Below are 17691 nucleotides of genomic sequence, written 5' to 3' on the forward strand. Positions count from 1 at the left end.
TGCAGTTAAGAAATCAGTACTAACTTAACAAAGGACAGCACACTACCTCCTCATAGGTTGAACTAGGAGGAGTTGCAAACAGCATTTTAGCAATTCTTCTTTGATACCAAGGCATTTCAGCAAATGTATAACACCTACAGAGAAATAAAATAACATATATACATCTGAAATGCACCTTTTTTTCTCTTAAGAAAACTAAGCATCTTAACATAGAAAACATATCTTCTCCTGTTGTATGTTTGAACAATTTGTACTTTACATAATATCCAGTAGGTTAATATCCCTACTAAATTACCCAGAGACTGATTTATATTGATCCATCAATTAAGGTATATTTTGTTATTGTAAATAGTAAGCAACAGTACTAGTAATGATAGCACATATCATTCATCACTAAGTGCTCACTTTGAGATGCTAGGTGATTCTCTCTCATCCACTCTTTACAAATACTAAATGAGTCTGGATCATTACCCCTATTTTTTGGATAAGAAAGACTAACTCAGAGAAGTTTTAAAAAATGACAAAACCATGGGCATTTGGGTGGCTTGGTGGCTCAGGTCATGATCTTGCAGACCATAGGTTCAAGTCCCGCATCAGGCTCCGTGCTGACAGCTTGGAGCCTGCCTTGGATTCTGTGTCTCCTTCTCTCTCTGCCCCTCCCCCTGCTCATGCACTGACTCTCTCAAAAACAAACACTAAAAAAAAAAATTTAAATAAAAAAAGGACACAACTGATCATGATATGCTTAAATAACAATGGCAAAAAAAAAACAACTTACGTCTGCCTACTGCCTAGAAGTAGGCAGGAAGTAGGGGGAAAAGTGCTAAACCTCTGACTATGGTCTGAACTCCTTGAGGCAGACTTGTATCATTCACGTTTACTCCCTAACATCTTAGTGACCTTCTCCATTATCATTAGTCCTCATCAAGTGTTTTGTTAGTTTAATAAGGTCCTGAAGGATATTTAACTCTTTTTTGAAAGAGTCGGATACAAGTCTTTTGTTTACACCAAAAAGAAGATAATAAAATATTCAGATCTGCACCCAAAGAGAACATGGGAAACCTGTTTCAAGAAAAACTCTTAAATCAGCAAGCATTTAAACATACTGGTGTATGTTCATACCAGCAAAATAATGTTATATATTGAATAAATGGAAATACTTTCAGTATTATATTGTTGTTGAGGTGAATCAGACTGTTAAACACCTTGAAGATGCAAAGACCTTCTTAGGGCATCAAACTATATTGCTATATATAATTATATTAATCCAATTTCATTTGGCCTGGTAAGTAAGAATAATCCTTCCTAACAAAGGGAATTTCAAAGTCTAGCAATATTTGCTTCTAAACGATCTGAATAACAATGGTTAACATTACAATCAAATACAGTATTTTCTAATAATACATCACAACTGCTAGTTAATAAAATGAATTAAATACTCATGAATGTCAAATACCTTTAAATATTTTACCTATTGTTTCATATACTACAAAGTAAGATCATACTAAATACCAGTGAAATATTTACTTAAGAAATTTTCTTACCAAATACCCATAAGGTGAATGGAGGTAGCATCTTTTGGGTTCAGTTCAATTGCTTTCTAACAAGAAAAAAGAAGATAAATTATATCTATGTTCTGACCACAAATAATGCTTGTGTTTCAGCAAACATAAAGCCATGATTTAAAAAAATAATTTTGGCATCCCTGCATTTCATTTCTTCTAGAATAATCAATATCAGCTTTTTCCCTCTTGATTCTTTAATTTAGTTAAATTCATTTCAATACACTGTTAATGACTTCTATTAAAGTTTCTGTTTTATAAAGTTGGGCAATAAATCCTGATCGGATTTATCAATATGAGAAAAAATATGAAATCTGTTAGTCTCATTTTGAAAATCAATCTCAACGTTTCTTCTAGATTAGAAGAAAAATAATTAAGGAAGTTCTTTTTGGCAAGTTCTATATGAATACTGGATTAAATAGCACTTTCCTAAAATAAGAAAAAAAGGACATAATAGTTTTACAAAGTCTCTTCCTGTATTTATATTTTATTCAATCTCCCCATTTATCCTTAACAAAGGAAAAATGCAAGTCACAGAATCTGTTAGTAAAATAATTATATGCAATGTAAAATACACTGAAAAAGTTTCGCTTTGTGAGATATACATTTTAAAATATTTGTAACTGGTTACCAATGTGAACTCTGAAGCTAGACTGCCAGGTTTCAAATCACAGCTCAACGACGTCTACCTTTTTGACCTTGAAAAGTTCTCTCTTCTTGCCATGCCTGAGTTTGCGGTTTTATAGAATCGAGAGAATAATGTACTTAGGGGAATTTAATTTTCTTATGGGAGAGGTGAGAGGGACTATGCCTCAAGTAGACTCTTTCAATTTTTCCTGCCGTTAGTTTAAGTGTTTTCAAAAACCATCCAAAGACAGGGCTGCTTGGCTGGCTCAGTCCGTGGAGCATGCGACTCTTGATCTTGGGGGTTCTGAGCCCCACGTTGTGTGTAGAGATTACTTAAAATCTTTAAAACAACGACAATCCAAAGACAGTAATTCCTTATTGCTTTAGAAAAAATAATGGAATTAGAAATAATAGTATAAATGATCTTTTTAGCATGTAAGTACTAAACATCATTTTTTAAATATACTTAACACATACATGTATGAAACTTGCAAAGCATTGGTTTTTAAAAAATATAGCCTTTTCTGTTCCCATTAATATAATTTTCTGCAATTTTTCATTTTTCATATTGAAGTCATTTGTGACATTTTTATATCCTATGGCAAAGAATAATTTAGGCAATTTATTTAATGCTGCTGAGCAAATTATGGCATTTTACTGAATCTAAGATACCATGAAAGTTACTATATATCATTATTATACATACCACTAAAAAGAAAAATAGCAATGCCAATTATAAGATACTATTGATTATATAATGTAATCAGATTTCAAAGTTCTTAAAATGTGAAAAATGTTGCATATTATTAAATGGGAATATGTGTGTACATGCATACACACATATGTGTGTGTGTACAGATATATAGGTATTTATATAAATATATTTATATATATTTATATTTATATAAATATATATCTGTACACACACTCACACTATTTTTGCCTGAATAGAAACCTAGGTCTCCACTCCTAGTCCAATGTTCTTTCTATACCCATTATATAAACTAGGAATTGAGACTAAGACTATAAAATTCAGAAAGGCTATTAAACAGCTTATCTAACATTCTCCCCATGTAAGTTTTTCATTGTATTCTTTTCCTATGTATTTTTGCAATGGTCTAAAATATCAAAAGACAAATAAATATGCTGGGTTTTTAGTGTCAGTAATTTTGGGGAGATTTTTGTTTAGTTTTGTTTAGGACAATGAGGTAGTGTTAAAGACCATCATGAAATATACAAATATCTGACATCTAAAGAGCTACCTATAAAATAGCTGGAAATATTCAAACACAAGATCCACACAGAGAGAGAATACTGTTAACAGTACTACTCTATTGGGAGGGGTTTGTTGATTGTGTTACACTATCAGACTAGACCACACCTCTGGGCATTCAGGATCTGGTATGGCTCCCTCCCACAAACCCTGTCTTAACCACATGACTTGTTTAGGTCCACAGGACTTTACCAAGAGTGATACCAAACAGAAGCCTGATAAAAGTTTGCACACTGGAATTTTACCTTGGAATGCCCATTCTTAGAAGCCAGTTACCATGCCGTAAAGAAGCTTGGGCTATACTACTAACTAATATAAAGAAAAGTGGAGTGAAACAGTTACTTAATCTTGCACATTCCTGTCCCAGCTGAAGACAGAGGTGAACACTGCTGTCTAAATGACCTCAGCAGCACCAAACGGATCAGAGCACCACTACAGAATAAACCCACAAAATTTTGAAAAATAAGCTGTCACTGCTTTAGGTCTCTATGTTTTAGGTGGTTTGCTATACAGCAATAGACAAGTGAAAAAGAAATTTATTCAGAAAATAATGACTTAAAATTCATCAGTACCTCAAAATGCTCCTTGATAATGTAAGCATTGGCAATTTTAGCCTTGATGCCTTCATAATCTCCAACATCACTAATACAGATTGCATACCACTAAAAATGGAAGAAAAAAGTGTAAGAATAAATACTCCACTAATATTCCACTTAATATAAAACTGAATATTTATTTCTCAAGAGTCATTCAACAAAAAATTTGATGAGCATAAAAACTGAACAAAATATACTGTCATATACAAAGAAAAGTAGACATGGGACTTAAGGAACTCAAGGACACGACATGTTTATAGAGAACTATTATACAAGGTAAAGAATACAGAATCTAAGGAAGTTTTCAATACAGTGAGGAGGTATTATGTCTGTAACTGGAGAATAAATTTTTAAAAATTTGCAGCTGAATAACTATCATTTTATTTTCTCATCCTCTTTTCTACAAGCTGCCTCTTCTCCCCACATGTGCACTGTTCTAGTAATAAGAGCCACATTTGTCAACTGTGATATTGCCCCCATTGCTACAGATGGGGTAACAGACCCAAAGTGAGACAATCTGAGTTTTATCCCTAAGGACTAACTCCAAAATATCCAAGCTTCATAAATTCAAGTGCTGTAGAAAGTCACAAGACCTAGAATGAGAAAAAAGAGCCTGCAGAGAAAAAGGTCTGCAGGTAACAGCAAAGAGAAAAGACAACCTCAGAACAATTGAGCCAGTTTTTCCCGGACCAAAAGCACCCTACCTTTGGGCTGTGAAAGACAGTAGTTTCTAATTTAAAAAAACACACCCCCATTTTAGTTTGAGCTTATTCCTGTGGGGTTTTATGAATTATAATCACAAAGATTTTAATAACTTCTCTGCCAGGGGCACACGGGTGGCTCAGTTGGTTAAGCGTCTGACTTCCGCTCAGGTTCCTGGGTTCAAGCCCTGTGTCTGGCTCTGTGTCGACAATGAGCTCAGAGCCTGGAGACCATCTTTGGATTCTGCATCTCCCTCTCTCTCTGATCCTCCCCTGATCACTCTCTCTCGCTTTCTCTGTCTCTCTCTCAAAAATAAATAAAACATTAAAAATTAAAAATAAATCTATTCTCTGCCAAAATCTTGGTAAGTTTATTGAAAATTAAAAAGTATAACTTAAAACACAACATACATGAATATGCACACATACATGTACTCACATGCACACACACACACATCCTCTATAGGCTATGCTCACGTAATCTCCACTGAGTTAATCTGCCCAAATCTAAGTGACTAGAGGCGTTACAGAGAGTTCAAATTTGCTGTTCTGATCTTCTCCCACATTATCAGGACTCTGAATAAAAATACCTTCTCTTATATATCTCACTGCCTTCTATATGCAAAGCAAACATAAGCTTACGGATAAATCCTAAACATTCTTCCCTGCCTAGACTGGCAGATTCTAGAGATTTTTAACATATGTTAAAGATATATCACAATAGTAGCACAAAGAGCAGTTATTAACACATGAAATGTTATTTGATGTGGACTATAAGTTAAAGATGTATACTATAAACCTTAAAGCAACCACTAAAACATGTCAGAGTTATAGCCATTAAGTCAATGAAATAAATGAAATGGAATACAAAAAATCATCAATACAAAAGGCGGCAGAAAAAGATGAACAGATGGAATAGATAGGAAATTTAAACCCCCAAATATCATTAATCACATTAAATATAAATGGTCCAAAACCCCAAATGAAAAGCAGACTGCCAAATTGGATTAAAATTAAGAAAGACTGAGAGTGACATAAGTGAAAACGGCAAAGTAAAGAACTCTAAATTCTGCTTCTCCATAAAAGCACTGGAAAAAAAAAGTAACGACTATCAAAATCCACTCTCTTCTGGAACTCGAAAATTAACCTAAAGCTTACAGTGACCTGGGAAGGCTTATTCAAACTATCAGACTATTCCTAGTGAGAACAATGAACTTTGTGCCATTTTATCTTACTCTGGTCCCATCCCACACTCCCGATCTCAGCAGGAGCTGTAAACAGCCTGCCATTCCTGATACCAGAGGGAACAGAAGAGGGCTCATTCATGGAGAATTATAATCATTTGTTCTGACTTGTTTGGTGGCTCCCTGGAAGACTGGCCTTGTACATATTTCACCTAACTTGAAAAGGCCCTAGTGATAAAACTACCTCTGGGGTGGGGATAGGGGGGTGGATGAGGGGAGGGGCATTTGCTAGAAACATTTATAGACTAAAATCTTAGATGGCTGCTGTCTGCAGCAAGTAAACTAATGAAAAGCTTGTGAGGGGGAAAGGAGACAAGATGGTGAAGTAGGGAGCTCTGTAGTCTTCGCTTGCCCACATCTGTTAAACTGAGAAAGACTGAAGGGACTATACTCTGATATGAAAGAGTGAGTGGAGAACATACAGATCCCAGAAAGAAGACAACCCCAAGCATGCCTGAGTGAGTGAGCGAGAACTGGGGAAATTCAAAAAAAGGGCCAGCCCTGGAGGTGTGGAGGTAAGGGAGCCCCAGACCAACACAGGGAGAACGCGAAGTGCGCTGGAGAGACAAGGGGGAGAGGCTAAAAACGCTTACAGAACGGTCGCTAGAGAAAAGATAAAGAACTCGCCCTGGGAAGGAAACAGATGTCACCCCATATATAACCGCTGGGCGCGGGGAGAGACATCCATCTAGCGAGTCCTTCCTTGGGCTCTGCAGCAGCGGCGGCGCCCATTCCAGGAGGCACCAGGAGAGGCAGCCCTCACTGCTGTTATGAACAGAACATGTTGCATAAAAACAAACTGATACCAAAATTACCATTAAGAAAGTGAAAGCCCTTCCATAATCCCCTAACAAAATAACCACCGTGAGCTTCATTTTCCAGGTTTATTTCTATTCTGCATATACACTAACATACATATTTATTATGATTTTTTTAAAAAGTCATTGACTCAAACTATAACACTGTTCTTTAACTTGCTTTATTTCTCACTTAGCATTGGACACCATGTCAGTATATATAGTTCACGTCACTTTTAATAAATGGTTGTACAGCGGTACCTGAGCCAGCAGGCCACTGATGGACCTTACATTGGTTTTCCATTTCCTCTCATGACAAGCATCCCTACTGGCACTGGGCTCCCTGCAAGTTACCATGTAGGAGAGATTCATTTTTTTTTTAATTACAAAATTTTTAAGTTTATTTATTTTCAGAGTGACACAGAAAGTAAGCAGGGAAGGGGCAGAGAGAGAGAGAGAGAGAGACGAAGAGAGAGAATCTCAAATGGGTTCTACACTGTCAGTGCAGAGCCCGATGTGGAGCTTGAACTCAGTAACTGTAAGATCATGACCTGAGCTGAAAACCACAGCACGACTCTGGTTGGGAGGCTGGCTGCTATGGTGAGCACATCTCATCTCCGGCGCAGCAGTCCCTGGAGACACAGCCCCCACTCCCTGCCACTGTGCAACCCCGGTAGGGAGACCAGCCACGCGAGCTGGAGCACGCTGGGAGGCTGGCCCTGTGAGCGGGATGTCTGATCTCTGGTGGTAGCATTAAAATTCATGGACTGGAAGCAAAGCAGAGATTGGAAAGTGCGGCTTGGCTCGCCCAAGGCACAGGGACATCAGACTCAAAAGAACAGCTTGCAACATTTGGTTCGAGCAGAATTTGGGGTGCTACCATTCTTCTCTCCATAACCACCAAGGCGGGGCCTCCTAGAGCAGCCCCAGAGACCTACCTACTCCAAACCACATCCATCCGTGCAGGAGAGGGGCCCTTCTCCCTTTTTTTTTTTTTTTCTCTTTCCCCTTTTTTCCTCTTGCCATCCAGATATATTTTCCCTTATCTCCCTTTTATCTCTCACCTTGGCTGGTTATACCCTTTTAGACTGTCCAGTCCTTTGGTGTCATTGTCCCCTCCCATTTTTTTTTTCTTCTCTTTACTTTCCTTTTCTTTTCTACCTTTTTGCTTTTCGTTTGCTTGCTTATTTGATTTGTCTGTGTGTTTGCATCCTTTTTTTTCTCTGTGTATTTGTCTGTTTTCCTTTGTAGGGCTACGCCAAGAAACAAGCCAAACTATACATGTTGGGGAGTCCCAAATATCACTGAGTAGAAAAATAAAATCACCAAAAGGCACAACAGAAACCTAGAGACACCATTAAAAAGAAAAAAAAAAACCACTTGCTAATACGACAGGTGCTAGACAATGAGCCACCTTTAATAGAGCAATACTAACAAGTGCACAGTGCATAATGAGCTGTTAAAACTGACAAGAGACAGAAAGCTAGCCAAAATGACAAAAGAAAAGAACTCCCCTCTAAAGAAATTTCAGGAAGGAGTCACAGCCACAGAACTGCTCAAAACAGATTTAAGCAACATAACTGAACAAGAATTTAGAACAACTGTCATAAAATTAATCGCTGGACTTGAAAAATGCACCAAAGAGGTTGTTTCCTACTTTCTCCTCAAGGGTTCTGATGGTTTCCTGTCTCACATTCAGGTCCTTCAGCCATTTTGAGTTTATTTTTGTGTATGGTGCAAGAAAGTGGTCTAGTTTCATTCTTGTGCATGTTGCTGTCCAGTTCTCCCAGCACCACCTGCTAAAGAGGCAGTCTTTTTTCCATCGGATACTCTTTCCTGCTCAACTGCAGCAATTTCCTACTCGACACATCCCCAAAGGCAAGGGAAATGAAAGCAAAAATGAACTATTGGGACCTCATCAAGATAAAAAGCTCCTGCACTGCAAAGGAAACAATCAAGAAAACTAATAGGGAACCGACAGAATGAGAAAAGATAGTTGCAAATGACATATCAGATAAAGGGCTAGTATCCAAAATCTACAAGGAACTCACCAAACTCCACACCCAAAAAACAAATAACCCAGTGAAGAAATGGGCAGAAGACATAAACAGACACTTCTCCAAAGAGGACATCCAGATGGCCTACAGGCACATGAAACGATGCCCAACATCACTCATCATCTGGGAAACACAAAGCAAAGCCACACTGAGATACCACCTCCTGCCAGTAAGAGTGGCAAAAATGAAATCAAGAGATTACAGAGCCTGGCAAGGGTGTGGAGAGATGGGCACCCTCCTAGACTGTTGGTGGGAATGTAAACTGGTGCAGATGCTCTGGAAAACAGTGTAGAGGTTCCTCAAAAAACTATCGATAGAACTCCCTTATGACCCAGCAATAGCTCTGCTAGGGATTTACCCAAGAGATACAGAAATGCTGATGCATAGGAGCACATGTACCCCAATGTTCATAGCAGCAATGTCAACAATAGCCAAAACATGGAAAAAGCCTAAATGTCCATCACCTGATGAGTGGATCAAGAAGATGTGGTATATATACACAATGGAGTACTACATGGCAATGAGAAAGAATGAAATATGGCCATTTGTAGGGAAGTGGATGGACCTTGAGGGTGTCATGCTAAGCGAAATAAGTCAGGCGGAGAAGGACAGATACCATATGTTTGACTCATATGTCTAACGGGAACAGGAGAAACCTAATGGAGGACCAGGGGGAGGGGAAGAGGGAAAGAGTTGGGGAGAGAGAGGGACATAAAACTTGAGAGACTATTGAATACTGAAAATGAACTAAGGGTTGAAGGGGGAGGGTGGAAAAGAGGTGGTGGTGATGGAGGAGGGCACTTATGGGGAAGAGCACTGGGTGTTGTATGGAAACCAATCTGACAATAAACTATTAAAAAAAAAAAGCATCAAAGAAGCCATTGATACACAGACTAGGTACCTACAAAATAGCTGCGACGAGTTAAAAAAAAAAAAAAAGAAAAGAAAAGCTATAAATGAGGTGCACAATACAGTGGAGGCAGCCACTGCATGGAATGAACAGGCAGAGAGGAGAATAGGTGAATTAGGAGACACAGTTACAGCAAAAGAGGAAGCCGAGAAAAAGAGAAATTGATACAGGAGCATGAAAGGAGAATTCGAGAGCTGAGTGATACAATCAAAACAATATCCATATCATAGGAATTCCTGAAGAAGAAGAAGAAGAAAGAGAAAAAGGTCTGAAGGGGTTCATCAAATTATAGATGAGAACTTCCCGAATTTAAGAAATAGACATTGAAATCCATGAGGCACAAAGAACCCCCATAAGACGTAACGTGAATCTACCTTCTGCATGATATACCATAGTGAAACTGGCAAAATATAAGGATAAAGAGAGAATTCTGAAAGCAGCTAGGGATAAAAGGGCCCTAACATACAAAGGGAAACCTAGAGTGGTTATAGACCTATCTGATGAAACATGGCAGAAAGGAATGGAAGGAAATCTTCAATGTGATGAGCAGAAAAAATATGCAGCCAAGAATCCCTTATCCAGCGAGCCTGTCATTCAAAATAGAAGGAGAGATAAAGATATTCTCAAATAAGCAAAAATTGAAAGAATTCATCACCACCAAACCAGCCCTACAAGAAACCCTAAGGGGGACTCTATGAGGGAAATGTTGCAGAGACACCATGAAACGATGCTCAGCGTCATTCATCATCAGGGAAATACAAATCAAAACCACAATGAGACACCACCTCACACCAGTCAGAGTGGCTAAAATGAACAAATCAAGAGACTATAGATGCTGGCAAGGGTGTGGAGAGACGGGCACCCTCCTACACTGTTGGTGGCAATGTACACTGGTGCAGCCGCTCTGGAAAACAGTGTGGGGTTCCTCAAAAAATTAACAACAGAACTCCCCTATTACCCAGCAATAGCACTGCTAGGGATTTACCCAAGGGATACAGAAGTGCTGATGCATAGAAGCACATGTACTCCAATGTTCACAGCAGCCCTATCAACAATAGCCAAACATGGAAAGAGCCTAAATGTCCTTCACCTGATGAGTGGATCAAGAAGATGTGGTTTATATATACAATGGAATACTACTTGCCAATGAGAAAGAATGGAATCTGGCCTTTTGTAGCAACATGGATGGAACTTGAGGGTGTCATGCTAAGTAAAATAAGTCAGGCAGAGAAGGACAAGATACCATATGTTTTCACTCATAAGTGTAACAGGAAAATATAGAGGACCATGGGAGAGGAGAAGGGGGAAAAACAGTTGGGGAGAGGGAGGGAGGTAAACCATGAGAGACTCTTGAATACTGAGAACAAACTGAGGGCTGATGGGGGAGGGGGAACAGAGAAAAGGGTTGATGGGCATGGAGGAGGGCACTTGTGGGGATGAGCACTGGGTGTTATATGGAATCCAATTTGACAATAAACTATAAACGAAAAAAATATATAGTATAAGTAATAATAGAATGAAAATGGTACAACAAAATAAATCTACAGAATAGTAAATAAAGGACATTAACAAAGAACATAAGAAAAGATCGAAAACAAATAGCAAAATTGCCAAAGAACTTCTTATGTTCAATTACTTTGTGAATGGGTTAAAGTCTCCAATTTAAGGACAAAGATTAGTAGAATGTATTGAAGCACATGACTCAACTATATACTGTCTACAATACAATTTAGATTCAGAGGTATATAGGTTTAAAGCAAAAACAGGGAAGTTCTGGGCACCCAGATGGCTCAGTCGTTTAAGCATCAGACTTTGGCTCAGGTCATGATCTCACAGAGCCTCACATCGGGCTCTGTGCTACAGTTCAGAGCCTGCTTCAAATTTTGTGTTTCCCTGTCTTTCTACCTCTCCCCAGTTTGTGCTCTCTTTCCAAAATAAATGAATATTTTTTAAAAAAAGGAAGTTTTATCATGTAAACCATACTCACAAGAGAGCTGAAGTGATAGGAGATATTAATTAGAATTAGATAATAATCTAATGTCAGACAAAACAGACTTTAGGACCCATATTGTCACACGACAGACAAAAACAATATCAAAAACATATACCAATTATAAACAAATATATGTATACTGAATAACTGAACTCCGGAACAAAAAAAGTGACAACTGACAGACTTGAAAGTAGAGAGAGAGAATTCAACTATAATAGTTGGGGACTTCAATACTCCACTTCCAAGAGTTGACAGAACAACTAGTCAGAAAAGCAGCAAACAGAAGACTCAAACAATACTATATATTAATTAAACCTAGGACACATCTACAGAACACTCTACCCAACACCAGCTGACTATGTATTCTTCTCAATTCACATGGAATATTTTCCAGCATCGACAATATATTAGGCTATAAAAACTCTCAAATTTTAAAAGACGGAAATCAAAGTATGTTCTCTGACCACAGTGAAATGAAAATGGAAATAAATAAAAGAAGGAACTTTGGATGATTCACAGGTGTTTGGAAATTTAAAAAACACATTCTTAATAACACATTCAAATAAGAAACACAAGAAAAAAATTTTTAATTCCCTAAGAACAAAACAGCACAACATAACAAAATTTGTGGAATTCAGCAAAGTTGGATTCAGAGGGAAACTTATAGCTGTAAATGGCAACCTTAAAGAGATCAAGACAGTGGTTGGGGACTCAGTTGGTTAAGCATCCCAGTCTTGATTTTGGCTCAGGTCATGATCCTGCAGTTTGTGGGTTTGGGAGCCTGCTTGGGGTTCTCTCTCTCCTGCTCTTTCAACCCCTCCCCTGCTCAAGCTCACATGCTCTTTCTTAAAATAAACAAACCTAAAAAAATTTAAAAAAATATTTAAAGAAATCAAGTCAATAATCTATCCTTATACCTTAAGAAACTAGAAAAAGAAGGGGCGCCTGGGTGGCTCAGTCAGTTGAATGCCCAACTCTTGATTTTGGCTCAGGTCATGATCACAGGATCATGGGCTCAAGCCCCATGTCGGTCTCCACACTGAGCGTGGAGCCTGTTTAAGAATCTCTCTCTTCCCCTGCTTTCCTCTTCTACCCACACACTCTCTCTAAAATTTAAAAAAACAAAAAAACCTAGAAAGACAAGAGCCAAGTTAACCTAGAGTAAACAGAAGAAAGGAAATAATAAAGATTAGAGTGGAAATAAGTAAAATAAAGAATAGGAAAAATGGAGAAGAGCAATAAAACCAAGTTAATGCTCTGAAAAGATCAAAAAATTTATAAGCCTTTAGCTAGATATAATAAGAGAAAAAAGTTAAATTACTAAAATCAGGAATCAAAGAGGGCATACATTACTACTGACTTCAGTAATAAATCTAGGACCAAAAAAAAGTATAAGGAAATAGTAATAACAATTGTATGGCAACAGATAAAGTGACCTAGCAGACCTGAAAAAATTCCTATAAAAACCAATCCTTGATTTAAGAATAAACAAAAAATATGAACAAATGAATAATAATAATACAAAGTTAGTAATCAAAGGAACTTCCAACAAAGCAAAGGCCAGGACCAGATGGCTTCACTAGCGAATTCTACCAAATGTTTAAAAAGAATTAACACTAAGCTTCTATCAACAATTCCAAAAGAAAAAAAAAAGAGAGAGAGAAAGTGAACATTCCCCTAAGTATTCTATGACACAGTGTTACTCTGATACCAAAACCATCACAGAACATCACAACACCGTCAGTTTTTAGCAAACCAAATTCAGCAGATCATTAACGAGATCATTCACCACAATCAAGGGGGATTTATCCCTGGGATGCAAGAACAAATCAACATACATAAATCAAAGTGAGGCATCACATTAACAGAAAAAAATAATATTTTAATATATGCAGAAAAAGAATTTGAAAAAATTCAACATCCCTTCATGATAAAAAAAATTCCTAACAAAATGAATTAGACATAGAAGGGACACATCTCAACAAAATAAAGACCAGACTTGATAAACCCACAGTTAACACCATATTCAATGATGAAAGGTTTAAAACATCCTCTAAGATCAAGAACAAGACAAAGGTACCCACGTTTACCACCTCTATTCAACACAGTACTTGAAGTCCTACCCAGAGCAATCAGACAAGAAAAAGAAATAAAAGGTATCAGAATTGGAAAGGAAGAAGTTAAATGTCCCTACTTGCACATGATTCGATACACAGAAAGTTGTAGATTCAACAAAATTCAAACAAAAATCTGTTTAATCAACAAATTCAGTAAAATTGCATGATATAAAATTAACAGGGAAATGTCAGTAGCATTTCTATACCCTAACAACAAATTTTCTGAAAAAGAAATAGATTCCATTTACAAAAACCTCAAAAACAACTATATAGGAATAAATATATATAAGGTCAAAGATCTTTACTCTGAAAACTGTAAGAAAATGATGAAAGAAATTTAATCTGTATTTATACCCTGGAAGTATTAATATTGTTAAAATGTCAATACCACCAAAAGCCATGTATAGATTCAACACAATCCTTATCAAAATACCCATGGCATTTTTTATAGAATTAGAAAAAAAAAAAAACATACCTCAAGTTTATAGGGAACCACAAAAGACCCTGAATAGCCAAAGAAATCCTGAGAAAGCAGCAGCAGCTATATACTATAAAACTATAGTCACTAAAAGAACACACAGGGGCGCCTGGCTGGCTCAGTAGGTTAAGCGTCCGGCTTTGGCTCAGGTCATGATCTCACGGTTCATGGGTTCGAGCCCCGCGTCAGGCTCCGTGCTGACAGCTAACTCAGAGCCTGGAGCCTGCTTCAGATTCTGTGTCTCCCTCTCCTCTGCCCCTCCTCTGCTCGTGCTGTCTCTCAAAAACATTAAAAAAATAAATAAATAAAATAAAATAAAAGAGCACACAGTACTGGCATAAAAACAAATGGGACAGAACTGAGAACCCAGAAATAAACACAGGAATATACAGTCAATAGTATCTGACAAGGAAGACCAAAATAGTCAATTGAGAAAGGACAGACTACAAAAACGGCACTAGGGTTACTGGATATTAACATGTATAAGGAATAAAACTAGTTACATATCTTACACCACTCACAAAAATTAACTCAAAGTAAGTTAAAGGCTTAAATGTAAAACCCGAAACCATGCAACTCCTAATGAAAATAGGAATAAAACCTCATTCACATGGGTGTTGGTAACAATTTTTTGGGTATGACACCTAAAGCACAGGCAACAAAATAAAAAGTAAACAAGTAGGACTAAATCAAACTAAAAACCCTCAGCACAAAAATAGAAACCATCAACAAAATGAAAAGGTCTACGTACTGGGAGAAAATATTTGTAAATTATCTATCAAATAAGGGGTTAATATCCGAATTATAATTCATACAATTACATACAATTCAACAGCAGAAGAAAAAAACAGCACAATCAAAAAGTTGCCAGAGGACCTGAACAGACATTTCTCCAAAGATAATACAAGGCCAACAAGTATATCAAAAGATGCTCAACAACACTAGTCGTTAAGGAAATGCAAATTAAAACACAACAAGGCATCACCTCACGTCTGTTAGGATGGCCATCATCAAAAAGAGATGGAGCCCTTGGGGGGCTCAGTTGGTTGAACATCCGACTCTTGATTTCGGCTCAGGTCATGATTTCACAGTCATGGGACTGAACCCCACGAAACCTGCTTGGGATTCTCTCTCCCTCTCTCTCTCTGCCCGTCTCCCTCTCTCCCTCTCACTCATGCACTCTCTCAAAATAAATAAACTTTAAAAAATGAAATAAATGCTGGCATGGATGTGAAGAAAAGGGAACCCTTATGTACTGTTGGTGGGATTCAAAAATTGTTACAGCTCCTATGGAAAACAGTACTAGTGACAGATTAGTGGTGGTGAAGGGCTGGAAATAAGAGTAAACAGAAAGTGACTACCTAATGGGTACAGGGTTCCCCTCCGGGGTGATAAACATGCTCTGGAACTAAATAGAGGTTAATGGTTATACAACACTGTAAATGTATTAAATGTCACTATACTGGGCACTTTAAGATGGTTAATTTCATGTTGTGTGAATTTACCTCAATAATAAAAAAAGTGAAAGAAGATGTTCACACAAAAACTTGTACATAGCTGTTTATAGTACTATTATTTATAATAGCAAAAAAGTGGCAACAACCTAAATGTTCATGGTGATGGATAAACAAAATTGGTATACCCAAACAATAGAGTAGTATTTAGTCATAAAAAAATGAAGTGCTGTCACGTACTCAGTATCGATAAACCTTGAAAATATTATGCTTAGGGAAAGAAGCCAGACACACAAAGGACACATATTGTTTCATTCCAATTTATATGGAATGTCTAGAACAGGCAAATTCACAGAGAAACTAGATAAGTGCTTGGCAGGGGACAGGAGCTGTGGAGAATTGGGACGAACTGGTAAGAGGTATAGGGTTTCTTTTGGAAGTAACAAAAATATTCTGGAATTAGTGATGATGGTTGCGTAACACAGTGAAAATGCTAAAAATTCACTGCACTGTATGTATTACAATGACAAATTTTATATAATGGGAAATACAGAAGTAAAAATAAAAGACTTATCACCTGTTTACAAGCATATGTTAAATATAAGGACACAATCAGTTAAAAGTAAAAAGACAGAAAAGGATGTAACATGCTAACATTAATAAAAAGAAAAGAAGAGTTGCTATGTTAATATCAGACAAAGTAGACTAAACCAAAAGAAAAAGAAAAAACAAACACAAAACCCCAAGAGTTATTTCAAAGATAAAGGGGAATGATTTTATAATGATAGATATAAGGCACCAAGAAAATATAATCAACTCTAGATGCTTATATTCCTAACAGCAGCACTTTAAATTAAAATACATGCTGCAAAAATCAATAAACTGCAAAAAGGGGCAGCTGGGTGACTCAGTTGGTTGAGTGTCCAACTCTCGATTTCAGCTCAGGTCAGGATCCCAGGCTTATGGGATCAAACCCAGCATCAGTGTGTGCTAAGCATGGAGCCTGCTTAGGATTCATTCATTCATTCATTCATTCTCTCTTTCTCTCTCTCTCTTTCCCTGCCCCTCTTCCCCTGTTCATGCTTTAAAAAAAAATTTTTAATGTAAAAAAAAAAAAAAAAAACCCCGCATAGAAACAAACCTACAAGTATACCTGGACGTTTTAACATCCTTCTCTTAATAATTTATAGAGCAAGCAGACAGAATATCAATAAGGATACAGAACAACACTATCAACCAACTTCACCTGAATTTATAAAATACTTCCAACAAGAAACTGAATAAGCATTCTTTTCATGTGCACAAAGAAACTTTACAAAGGTGGACCATGTAGGGCCATAAAACAAATCTTAACAAATTTAAGGAATCCTTAGGGAGCATTTAGAAATGGAGGAGATGAAATCTGGTTGTCACAACAACTTGGGGTGGGGGAGGTCTACTGAGGACAGTCCCACATGATAACATGATGTCCTAATCCAAAATTTATGATGTCCCCATGTCTCCCTACAGTGTCCACTGAAAAACATTATTCTAAACCAATTAGGAAATTGAGAAAGTAGCAAAGTTACATGTGAAAGTTATACTAGGTCTCAGAAAACAGTGTTTCTATATAAAACAGAAATATGTGAAGAAAATGACCAAACAATTTTCAAGTGCTTATACCACTAGGAATAAAGATATAGGTAATTCATGAAACTATCAACACTGTGTTTAAAACTAAGCATTCACAAAACTAATTTATCAAGACACTAATAAAGTTAGAATGTTCAAGAATGCACAGAAAAAAACATCTTTTTGAAAAAATGTTATAAAAATAAATCTCTTCCCTACTTCTTTAAAACAGAGAAATTTTCTTTCCTATGTGAATTAGGAATCTTAGGTT

The 17691-nt window shown here is 37.1% G+C and overlaps 1 protein-coding gene across 3 annotated transcripts in view; it reads right to left on the reverse strand.

Annotated features, from left to right (window-relative positions):
- The window catches only part of RMDN1 (regulator of microtubule dynamics 1), a 45490-nt gene that overhangs the window by 3527 nt on the left and 24272 nt on the right, over positions 1–17691 (reverse strand). For all 3 annotated transcript variants that reach the window (XM_029923211.1, XM_029923210.1, XM_029923212.1), the window contains exons 5-7: positions 4035–4124; positions 1545–1600; positions 47–134 (exon numbers count right to left, since the gene is read on the reverse strand). In XM_029923211.1, the coding sequence (XP_029779071.1) occupies positions 47–134; positions 1545–1600; positions 4035–4124 (234 nt within the window). The remainder of the gene's footprint in view (positions 1–46; positions 135–1544; positions 1601–4034; positions 4125–17691) is intronic.

Source organism: Suricata suricatta, chromosome 15 (genome assembly GCF_006229205.1).
Source record: "Suricata suricatta isolate VVHF042 chromosome 15, meerkat_22Aug2017_6uvM2_HiC, whole genome shotgun sequence".
Lineage (NCBI taxonomy): Eukaryota > Metazoa > Chordata > Mammalia > Carnivora > Herpestidae > Suricata > Suricata suricatta.